Genomic DNA, 12,277 nt, shown 5'->3' on the forward strand with positions numbered 1-12,277 from the left:
ACTCTCAGTCACTTTCCTATGCGTATAAATCTTCTTAGAAGGCCGTTTGGGAATCTGTAGCAAATAATTTCAGTGAATATGCTGATTGATTCATCAGCTCTACATTGAGAAGTGTATCCTGTATATTCATACATGTATGAAAGGTACATGTCCAGACGTCTACTGCAGCATTATTTGTAATGGCAACAAACAAAACTAGAAATGACCTAAATGCCCACCCCTAGGGAACTAATTAAAGAAGTGATAGCATATATGTCCAAGAGTATAGTCATTGTTAAAAAGGGTGAGCTAAATTTGTGTGTGCTGATATGGAAGGATCTCCAAGTTAAATGATTGAATTTTAAAAGCCAGAAACAGAATAGTTTATGTAACATGGTCCAATTGAGTGAAAAATTAAAAAAGGATGTGTGTGTCACTATGGATAATTTCAGAAAGGCTATACAGGGGGCTCTTGGTGGTACTCACCTCTATGGAATGGCACTGCAGTAAGGCATACTTTCATTTACAGTCAGTGTCTGCCGAGGGGTTTGGTTCCAAGACCCCCTGGTGATATTAATCCTCAAGTCCCTTGTATAAAATGGTGTAGTATTTGCATATAAACTTATACATATCCTCCTGTCTGCTTTAAATCATCTCTAGATTACTTATAATATGTGATATAGTGTAAAAACTATGTAAATAGGTGCTGGAGTGCAGCAATTTCAAGTTTTGGGATTTTTTTTTCAAATATTTTTGATCCACGGTTGAATCTGTGGATGTGAAACTTGTAGATACAGAGAGCTAACTGTATATTATTTTGTTTGCTTGTTTGTTTGAGTATTTAGAATCTGTATGTATAGTACATTTTTTTAAAGTACAGTAATAAATTGAAAATGTGCCTTTTGTCAGGGGAGAGTCAAGAGAGTTAATTACCAGTAGGGACACCAGCCATTAACAGGCAGCTGAATACTAGCCCTTCCTTCTCTTGACTTGAAATGAGGAACACCCTGGTGGTCTGGCATGATTATATACGGGGATAGGTTTCTTGACTACATTGGAAACATCATTGCCTCAAGGCCCCAATACCTGTATTGCTGTTCTCTCACTTGCTTAGGTTTTTTTAGGATAGAGAAGCTATCCCTGACCATCCTGATTAAAATGCTGTCTCCCTGTGTACCCACCATATTACTGTTATCTCCCCTATGCTACTTGATTTTCCTTTCTGCCACTGGTAGTATTTGTTTATTGTCTGTCATATCATAGATGACTTGGTGTCTTCTTCCAGGTGCGCTACCCACACAAAATACCACATACTGGGTGGTTTATAAACAAAAGAAATTTATTTCTCCCAGTTCTGGAGGCTGGGACTTCAAGATCCAGTGGCCCGTATTGTCAGGTGAGGGCCTTCTTCCAGTAGCAGACTTCTCATTGTATCCTCACATGGCCAGAAGGGAAAGGGAACTTTCTTGGGCCTATTTTATAAGGACACTAATCATGTTCATGAGAACTCTGTTCTTATGACCTACTCACCTCCTAAAGGCCACACTTCCTAATACTGTCACATTAGGCATTAGATTTTCAACATATGATTTTGAGGGGACACAAACATTCAGACCATGTTGGATACAGATTTTGCCTTCATCATCATGTACCCAAGGCCCCATAAACAGTGCTTGGCACAAGGTTGATTCTTAAATATTTTAAAGTGAATATTTACAAAATATGAAGCATTTGTTGAATGGATGTTGTACTTCTCAAATTCATGGCTTCTAGTCTAGCATTAATAAGAAAGTATGAACTGTGCCACCCACTGTACCCTCACGGAAGACACTTTACCTGGTCTGGACCCCTGTCTTCTGCCACTATCACCATTTCTGCCTTGTGACACTCCTGGAGATGGAAGTTCTGGCAGCTGTAACTGGTGGGGATGGTGTTGTCTACAACCCCCAGCAGCTTGGAGGGACCCCGCAGAGTCTGAGGGCAGAGGATCTTTATCTTACTTGTTAACGTTAACATGTAAAGTTCTAGGACCAGGGCTGGTAAACCAGCCCTTTGGCTTCCCCTCCCGTGAGTCTTCAGTTCTCTGTAGGCTGCTCTAACCTGCTTCTCTGTCAGGGAATCACATTCTCATCCTGTCATCGTTGCTTAAGGGTGAGTTTGTGGAATCTTTGATCCCTCCACATACAGGTAAAATGTTGGGCTGGAATATTCAGAAAAAGAAGATAACCCCCGATCTTGCTTGAATTGCTTCGTGATTTTTGAAGTGTGTTGTCTTTTCTCCTCAGCTGAATTGTTCCCTTGAAGACAGAAACCTTGTGTCAAATTAAAAAAAAAAAATCTGTCATTTCTAAAACAGTATGAGGTGTGTACATTCTATGTTTGGTTAAACCAACAAGCAGAGGCTTTAATGGAATCCTTAATTTGGTTTCTTGCTCCAAATCTTTGTGGCAGAATCAATAAATTTATTCAAAGACTGAATGTCTCTCTGATATGTTTAGGTTCTGATTATAATTTAGAATTTTCTGTTTTGAAATAAATTGACTTTTCTTGTATTTCAGATTTTGTTAGGTAAGGGATTTCAAAAGGGTCATTGGCCACGCTTAGCTTTCTTCAGCTTAACTCGACTAAACCCAACTCAACTCTCCTCTCTAAGGAATTCAATTGGAGTCTTTAAAACTATGCTTATCACCAGAAAACCGCACATAATGATGACACTCTAGAGCTGTGGTAGAGGTGGGTTTTTGAGGGCAGGTGTGTCCTCAGGGTTTGTAGTGAGAGGATCTGGATCAGTCATCTGGTGCCTCACTCCCCTCTTTCCCTTTGTGTTTTCGTAGGTCATTTACCTTCCTGTGCCTCAGCTTCTTCCTTTCATTCCTTCAGTTTCTCATCTGCCAAATGAATGTAGTAATAACTGTCCCATTGGGATTTTTGTGGGAGCAGGAAAGGAGAGAATGCAGTTAAGTTAATGTACATCTTATAGGATGATGGCGACAGTCTTGTAGACGTCTCCTCAGAGGTAGGATATAGTGGCACTTCATTAATGGCACTGTCATCTCTGAACTTAGGGACTAGCTCCTCTCGTTATGTTATGTGGTCTTCATGTCATTCTGCTACACTTCACATCCATGAAAGATATGGTAACTGAAGTGCATCGCTAGAGGAAAGGTCCTTGATCTTTCAGGAAGTATAAACTGTTATCCTGCTTTTGTGTCTAAGGAATATTTATAATCTCTCTTGTTTTTTTGAAGTTAGAGGTATGTGTTTTCAGTAGGGAACATTCATTATTCCCTAGTCCATTTTCTTTCTCACTTGACCTCCAAACAAACCATGTCTCTCTCTCTCTCTCTCTGTCATTGTATCTCTTTTTCTCAATATATGTATAATTCCTTGAAGAGAAAATGCCATTCAAGTGGTTTGTCATCTAGATTTTAAAAAGAAGAAAGCAATACACAGAACTGTATTTAAAAGACAGAGATTCGGGCTTCCCTGGTGGTGCAGTGGTTGAGAGTCTGCCTGCCAATGCAGGGGACACGGGTTCGTGCCCCGGTCCGGGAAGATCCCACATGCCGCGGAGCGGCTGGGCCCGTGAGCCATGGCCACTGAGCCTGCGCATCCGGAGCCTGTGCTTCGCAACGGGAGAGGCCACAACAGTGAGAGGCCCGCGTACCACCAAAAAAACCCCTAAAAACAAAACAAACAAACAAAGAACAAAATAAAAGATTCTTTGTTAAATGTGATGGGAAGGTAGAAGAATAGCAGCTGCCTTCTGGCTACAGAATTACTCTCTTGATAGGTTCTCACATGTTGAAGAGGAAGTGTTGTATCACGTTTTGCAAAAGCTCTAATGTTTTGGCTTGCTGGCATCCAGTAATGGCTGGTTGCTGCTGGTGGGGAGACACGAATCTTTAAAATTGAAAAAACTCCTGCCCGTTAGAACTGTTAGAGACATTAGAGGTTACTAGTCCAGTCTCTCAGTTTTGCAGATGAGGGAAGAAAGCACGGTTCAGAGAGATAAAGTGGCTTGTCCAAGTTCGAGTAGACAGCACCAATATCCTGGTTGTGTAGCCTGTCTTCTATCCATTTGTGTTTTGTGGACATCTGTGGATTTGTCTGTCCATGCATGACCCCGCTTCACTGGACTCTTGGATAAAGTTGATTGCTCTAGGCTTAACCCCTAGGCAAAGCCAGACCAGTCAGATTTCCCTATCTTTCGAAGTCTGATGGCCTCTGAGAATGTGAAACCTGATAAAGAGAGGAAGTCACTCTGGTGGCGAAAGTTGTATCAGGTATACAGCTCTGGACCTATCCATAGATGGCCATTACCATCCATAGAGAAGAAGCTGTTTCCAGCTGTTCCTGAAACCCATCACATCCCCACCCTTCCAGAAGTTTGTTTGTTTGTTTTCTTCTTGGATTTTATGAGCCAGTGAATCCTCCTTTTTACTTAAAATCATTCTAATTGAGATTCTGGCACTAGCAATCAAAAGAATACGGGTTAATATTCCCGCTAACTTCTCTACTTTAATACTTACAGGGATTTTCTTTTCCAATTTCTTCAAATTCTTCATTCTTAAAGATATGGCACAAATACAGTAAGCAGTAGGCACAAATACACTAGCAATCAAAAGAATATGGGTTAATATTCCCGCTAACTTCTCTACTTTAATACTTACAGGGATTTTCTTTTCCAATTTCTTCAAATTCTTCATTCTTAAAGATATGGCACAAATACAGTAAGCAGGTGTCTCATTTGTTTACAGTCTGGATTTACAATCTTAATATCCAGATACACACATTTGATCACAGTGAATATGTTTCTTAGCATCTGTAATTATAATTTCATTCCATAGTAGTTATAGATTTGGGCATTTAAAGAATCAATTTGAGATATTTTAGTAGGGTGAATGAAGCTTAATTTTTATTATTTCTTTGTTTCTATTAGTCTTCTTTACTTTATGCACCTACTTGCACATGGAACTTTGGATTGTCTTAGTTAATTTTTGCCCCCCTCCCCCAATTCCCTATTTGATTATAGAAAGCACTTATCACAGAGCCCAACATGTCACTCTATGTTAATTTTTCCTACTGGGAAGAACAAGAAAGTGTCTCCTTTTATACAGACACTGTTTAACACTTTAACTTGGGAAATTGATACTCTATCACCACAACCATCCAATCACCGAATGTCAGTTGAGCACTAGTTCCAGCCGATGTAGAAGGTTAACCAGGTAAGTACAGTAATAGATCTTGTTCAACATGATAATCTTTGAGAACCAGCAAAATGCTGAAGTGTGCTCCTACCCTTAACATTACTAAAACCAAATGTTTAGCACCTCAGAGGTTACAAAGTTAATATATAAATTCAACCCTCACAACAACCAAGAAAGATATCTTTTAATATCCATGATTTATAATTGGATATTAAAGAAGAAACTGAAGCATAGAATTTTTTTTAATATGTCTTGCTTAAGACCACACAGTTACTACCTTGAGAGTCAAAACAGGGTTTTCGGTCTGAGTCAGTGTTGTTTTGTTTTGTTTTGTTTTTTTAAACACCACAGTGATAATATGAAATCTGACTACTTTCCATGAAAATTTTGGAATCTTCAAATATAGTACTTTAATCATTGTATCATTAACTCTTTGAATGAATGCATATCAAGGGTGAGGAGCCCTGATTTAAGCTTCCATGGTGCCCAGGGGCCCCACCCCCTTTCAGAGCACGCATGTACCGTCTTTCCATCCTTGATACTGCACTGCAGTGGTGTAGGCAGGAGTGTGTGCGTGTGTGTGTGTGTGTGTGTGTGTGTGTGTGTGTGTGTGTAGGTTGGGGATAGGGGAAGGTGGTGAATAAGTAGAAGTACTCTGTTAGTCTCTAAGAGGGCCTCAAAGGTGAATCAGATACTCTGATCCCAAAGAGCTTGGGTCTGTATACAAGGCACTGGAGCTGAAGAATAGATTTCAGTTCATGGAGGGGAGGAGGAGGGAGCTGGGAAGGACAGTTCACAACAATGGGCCCAGGGGGAAGTGTTGGGGAAATGGAATATAGGAAGTCCAATTTGGCTGGAGCACATGCTGTGTAAAAATAATAGGGAGATAAGGTTGGGAAGAGAGAGGAGGTCTGGGCCCGGCTAAGGAGTTTAGACGTTATTCCGTGAGCAGTTGGGAGTCATTGAAAATATCTGAATGGTTTAACGGTATGATCATAGCTGGGGTGCATATTTCTTATTAGAGTAAACTTTGATGTCAGTTTCCCATGCCCATATCCATCCTATGAACAACCATATTGGTTCTGCTTGCAGAACATATCCCAGACCCACCCTCTGCTGACCGTCTCCATGGCCACCAGGCTCACCCAAGCCACTGGAGTCTCACAGCCAAGCTCTTTTAGTGGCTTCCTGCTTCCACACTTGCCCTGCCCATCTGTTCTGCACAGCAGAGTAACCTCCTACAAACACAAATAAAAACCATCACTGACCTGGTTAAAGCCCTCTGTCATCTTCTCATCACACTTGGTGTAAAATCCAAACTCCTTGCTGGGCCTTTTCTAACCTTATGTGACGTGGCCCCGCTTCCCTCTGAACTCAGATTCTACCCTCCCTCCCCCTCCTTCACTTGGCTTTGCCACTCTAGCCTCCTTTTATTTCCTGAACTTCCAGACTCCTTCCCACCTCTGGGTATCTGCATTTGCTGGTTCATCCGCCTGGAATGTTCCTTCCCTGGATCTTCACATAGTTAGCGTCTTATCAAAGATGCCTTCCCCGACCCTTGATATAAAGTATTAGCCCCAGTCACGCCCTACAACACTCGACTGGATTCATTTTCTTCACCGCACTTCCTACTAACTGGGTGGATTTCCTTGTTGATTTGTGACTTTATTATTTGTCTCCCAACCTGCTCAACTCGATGTGAGCAGGTACCTCATTTGTTCACTGCCATGTCCCCAGTGCCCAACGAGCCCTGGCACATTGTATACATTCATTGGATTAATTTCTCTAAGAGGTGAGTGACTGGATCAGGAAGGAGAGTGCATGGGGGTCCTGTCGGTGGGAATGATGGGGCGGAGGCAGGCACAGGTGCACCCACAGAGAACTGACAGGACTTGATGTGGTTTGAAGAGTTGAGTCATTGGAGAGGGAAGAGGTAGAAGGTTCTGAGCTTGGGTGAGCTGTGCGGATCCCAGGAGAAGTGACCAGATTTGGTGAGAAAGGAGCAATTGTAGAGGTGCCAAGACTTTGAGTGCAGGTGGGGTGGAGCTCTCCAGCAGGCGGTTGGGACGTAAGCTTATCCAGAGTCTCCTGTTCCTGAGAGGCTTTGCTGCAAAGCAGGCAGAACCATGGGCTTCAAGACACGTGGGGGGAAGCCTTCCTCCTCAACTGTGGCGTGGCTGCGACTTGTCATTGAACCCCTCTGAACCTCAGGTTCCTCATCTGTAAAGTGATCATTAAATGCCTTCTCATGGTGGTTCTGAAAATTAAACTACAGAACATGAAAACATGGAACTAGGGCCTGACACAGGGTAGTTTCTCAGTGACTGTTAATTCCCTGTCTCCTTTCCCTCTTGTCTAAGAGGCTGAGGAGTAAATACTTTACCCTAGTTCCGCAGCATAAATCTGTGTTGTTTTTCTTTACAAAGCAATGTGTGTGTGTGGTTTAAAAAGACAAGCGGTACCCCCAGGCTTACACTGAAAATGAGTAGTTCCCTGTCCCAACCCTCCACAACCCCCTCGTTTTCCTCTCCCTGGAGGCTACTACTTTTAACTCTCTTAGCTATTTTTTCTTAAACTTACATCTATAATTCAATATAACATGCTTATACTACTATTTCTTGATTTTTCAATTTTAAATATTATTTGAATATCAGATTTAGATGTTATCATCTTCACTCCAGGGAAGGCAAGGACTTAATAGTTCCTTTATACTTCCAACTTCAAACCTACACTCACCCACACAGGCCTTTTCTCCTCTTAATGTATTATATCCCTATTTTTCAGTTCATCAGTATCACGAGTTTATATTTTTTACTCTAGCTGTTGACATCTGAGCTACGTAGTGGGCTGTGATTCTATTTCATTTCCTGTAGAAATTTTTATTTCTTCTGCAGTTAATATTTGCCTCACTTTTTTTTATACCAATCACTCTTTCATTCTTAGTCTTCCCACAAAATCTGAAACATTTCTTCTCAATAATTTCAAATGCAACATGTATTTTGTATGTTTAATTTTTTTCCCCTCCTTGGAAATACCTTTCCAGCTTCCTCTGGCTTTCTGCTCTTTTGGTCTGGGCTTTCCAAGCCTGTGTGTAGCCGTGTGTCACCCAGGAATACTTTTGTCTTGTTTTGGATCCCCTGTTTGCAGCTCTTCTTTTCTTTCTCATTATTTTTGTTGCTCCTTCATTTTGCTGAGGCACATTCATCCTACAGCTTTCTGAGAAAGAGTGCACAGGAGGTGAATTCTTTGAGACTTTGTTGAGCTTTATTCTCCTTTCATGCTTGATGGACATTTTGGCCAAGGGTAGAATTCTAGGTTGGAAATAATTTTCTCTCAGCATTTTGAAGATAATACCTCCTAATCTTCTAGTTCCCAGTGTTGCTGTTGAGAAATCCGATGCCATTATGATCCCCTTGCCTTCCCTGTGATCTTTTTTCCCCATTTGGAAATTTTTAGACCTTTCTCTCTTTCCTCAGTATTTGATATTTCATAGTGATATGTCTTCATGGCACACTTTTTTTTTTCCCCCATGTGTTGTGCTGGGAGGTTCATGAGCCTTTTCAGTCTGAACACTCATCCTTCAATTCTTGGAATTGCTTTTTAATTATTTTTTGAAATTTCTTCCCTTTCATTTCTTTTATTTTCTCTCTTGGAAATTCCTCTTATTCAGATATTGGACCTTCTGGCCTGTTCTTCTGATTTAAAAAATTTTTTTTCCTCTCATTTCTCATTCTGTCTTTTTTGTGTTTCTCTTCTTTTTTCTTTTTCTTTTTCTTTTTTTTTGGCTGCGCCATGCAGCTTACAGGATCTTAGTTCCCCAATCAGGGATCAAAACCGGCCCTCGCAGTGAAAGCGCTGAGTCCTAACCACTGGACCACCAGGGAATCCACCTCCCCATTTTTTTTTAAATTGTTCTTCTGATCAAAGTGTTTGCCTAAGTTTTCCCTCTGTTACCTTTTTGCTTGTTTGCTTTCTGTGTTTCCTGGAGGCCTAATGGAAACAAGTAGTGATCCTAGGTTGTCTAGGTACCAAGAAGCTGAACTGAAAACCTTCTGTGTATGAGTCACACTTGTCATCTGGAAGCCCTCCCCACAAAGCAAGGACACGCTATGTTTTTAGGTTCTCTCAAATAGGTCTTTACTCTTGAGCTGGTTGGAACTGAGACTGGAAATACTCTTGAGCTGGTTGGAACTGAGACTGGAAATACTCTTGAGACTGGAAAGGAATTATCCAGTCTCTTGCTTGGAGGATAACAGCCTACCTTCTTGCATCCTGAGAGCCTGTGAGTGAAGGGAGCTGGTTATTTCACTGTTTAACATAAAGGCTCCCCTTTAGCCCCTGTTTTCAGCATGGAGCCTCCCGTCTGCCCTGGGCTGAGCCTGATGACCCCAAGTCTCAAGTCCCTCTGGTTCAGCATCTCTAGAGAGTAAATGTCCTGCTTTCTCTAGGGTTAGGGAGGAGCAACTTCCTCTCTAGGTAGGAATCTGGGGCTCGAGGTCAGGGGTCGGCAAACTTTTTCTATGAAGGGCCAGAGAGTAGATTTTAAACTTTGTGGGCTACACTTTGGTCTCTACCACATATTCTTCTCTTCCTCTTCCTTCTCTTTTTCTCTCTCTTAAAAAAAGAAAGTTTAACATGTAAAATAAACACTCTTCGCTTGCAGACAGCACAAAAACAGGCTGTAGAGCAGGCAGGTCATAGTTTACCGACCCCTGGTCTAGAGGCTCCTTTTGGACACTCTTGACCAACCATCTTTATTCCAGGCCCACCCTGCACCCCTGCCTTCAGAAGAACTTGATGCCTCCGATTTCTGGTCCTTTATTCGGTTTTATGACAAAACTGGATGGCTTCTTACAGGTGTCCCTCGACTCCAACCAGGCTCCCCACCCCCTCATGGAAGCTTAGGTTTCAGCTTTCCCAGGTCCACTAGGTGAGCAACTGCTTGTCCATCTTCTTTCTGTTTTCTAAAAGGTCAGTTTTTTTCTTGTCTCTCTCTCCGTCCTTATTAGGCCATGCCTCTTTTCCCTTCCCCTTCCCCCAGTTTACTGGGATTTGAGAAAGGAGTGGCGATAAATGCATGTGTTTAATCTACTGAGTTTAACCAGAAGCTCCCCCCAAATCCAATTTGGTTGGTTTTTATTTTTATTACTCTCTTTGATAGTGCTTGGGCTCATTTTGCATTTGTTCTCCACGTGCTCACTTGCTATGCCAGATGTTCGAAGAAGATGTCCTTGGGGAGGAAAAATGAGGGGTTTTAAAAAGCAGCGTTCCTGAAATGCTCACAATGGTTTAGTTTGTGTGAGATCTCTGTGAAGCATGGTTGTTTCTAACCACCAGACTCTCATAATAGAAATACAGTTTCACCCTTCTTTGTGTATCCATCAGGAGCATTTTTAAATGTCTGTAATAAAGTTTGTGGCTTATTGTTTAAAGTTGAATTTAAGGTAGTAAATCAAAGCTTTTGGTGGCATGCCTCTGACAGCAGGGAGAGCCTGGTAAGTGATCACTAAGAGCTGATCAAAGGGAGCTGCTGAGCATTTTTTCCTGTATTTGTGTTTTGGGCCTTTAATCTGGCAGTGTTTCCAATTCCATTCTGAATACGGTCATGCACACTCCACCCCCAGTCATGTCTTCTTGGAGGCGTCTGGCACTGCCTTTGCCTGTTCGGGAACAAGCCTGCCTTTGCTATCCCGCCTGTACAAGGTACGAACAATGGCGAGTGTCAGAAATGGGCATCTTTCAAGAGCTTATTCATACCACACGTTTGTTCCAGTAATCAAATGAAAATTGAAAGGGAAAAGAGTAAAATTACTGAAAATGACCACTAGTCGTTTCTGCCTAGGCTCACCTTTCCTGGCCAGCGAAGACGGCGTGCTCGGAGGAGTGATTGTCCTCCGATCCTGCAGATGCTCTGCAGAGCCTAACTCCTCCCCAAATAAGCAGACGCTTCTGGGTAAGTTAGACAAACACATTACGTGGGTGTCTTTCTCTTTCATTTTTTCCAAGAGATGGAAAGATTTATATCCTTAAGTCGATCATTTTAACCTACGGTTGGGCCAGGATGCTCTGTTGATATGTAAACATCTCTATTCCACTGCCCTTTTTGCCTAGGTCAACATCTACAAGGTGAATATTCATTTTGGAGTATATGCTTATAGCATATTTTTCAAATGGACTTAGCACCTAGCACCTTTACTAAAGCCCAATATTAAGACTATCGGACCATGTATTTATCCCCTGCCTTATTTGACAGAGCGTTTGAGATGACCCATAACAATATACACAGTAACATAGAGAGAAGCTTCTTCCTGTTCCCCTCCCCAAAAGGAATCAGAACCATGTGAAGAGCTACTGGCCTAGAGGTCCACCCTGGCTCCATGGCTTATTAGCTGTGATGCCTTTGCGCATCATTCTCACTGTTCTAGGCCACTTCCTCATCTGTACGATAAGGATGTCTGCCCTGCCCTTCTTATGGAAGGGTCCCATGAGTATTTTGCAGATTTGCAGATGTCCATCCAGACGTGTGATTTTGTGTCTAGCAAAGCATACCAGTGGGGATGGAGCCCAGCCCACCCTCCATTTGCCAAGGCACAAACTTGTGGGGCTGCCTCTGCCCACGGGGGTGCCTTTTTCTAATTCATTCATCCAGAGAGGCGCACTTTAAAAAATCTGCATAAAGGTGCCACATAAGCTAGCAGGGAGCCCTATATGTTATTTTTTTTTTTTAGTTGACTTTTTAATTGAAGTGTACACTCAGAAAAAATTGTTAACTTCAACTGCGTGGCAAATATTACAAACAGAACCCACCCATGTGACCAGCATCTAGATAAAAAATAGAACTTTACTGCAACTCTAAAAGCTCCCACATAACCCCTCCCAGTCTCTACCCCTTTCAAAGTTAACTACCATGCTGACTTCTAACACCATGATTAGTTCTATTTGATTTTATATTTTGTATAAATGGAATCATAGAATATGTATTCTTGGTGTCTAATGTCTTCAAGGAAATGTTAAACCTGTTAGATTCATCTACGTTACTGGTGACAGCAGTTTGTTCACTTTCATTGCTGTGTAGTATTACATTACGT

At 41.8% G+C, this 12,277-nt stretch overlaps 1 protein-coding gene across 7 annotated transcripts in view; it reads left to right on the forward strand.

Moving 5' to 3' along the window:
- Nucleotides 1-12,277, forward strand: part of TASP1 (taspase 1) — a 238,846-nt gene that overhangs the window by 178,537 nt on the left and 48,032 nt on the right. For 5 of the 7 annotated variants that reach the window (XR_002647452.2, XM_089896557.1, XM_089896555.1 and 2 more), the window contains one exon: nt 11,032-11,142. The exons of the other annotated variants lie outside the window; for them this stretch is intronic. Coding sequence is in view for 4 of the 5 variants with exons in the window: in XM_089896557.1 (XP_089752683.1) it covers nt 11,032-11,142 (111 nt within the window). In the remaining variant the exon portion in view is untranslated. The remainder of the gene's footprint in view (nt 1-11,031; nt 11,143-12,277) is intronic. 7 annotated transcript variants of the gene reach the window in all.

This window comes from Delphinapterus leucas, chromosome 15, assembly GCF_059928025.1.
Source record: "Delphinapterus leucas isolate spDelLeu-1000000601 "Yukka" chromosome 15, BTC_Dleu_Yukka2, whole genome shotgun sequence".
NCBI lineage: Eukaryota > Metazoa > Chordata > Mammalia > Artiodactyla > Monodontidae > Delphinapterus > Delphinapterus leucas.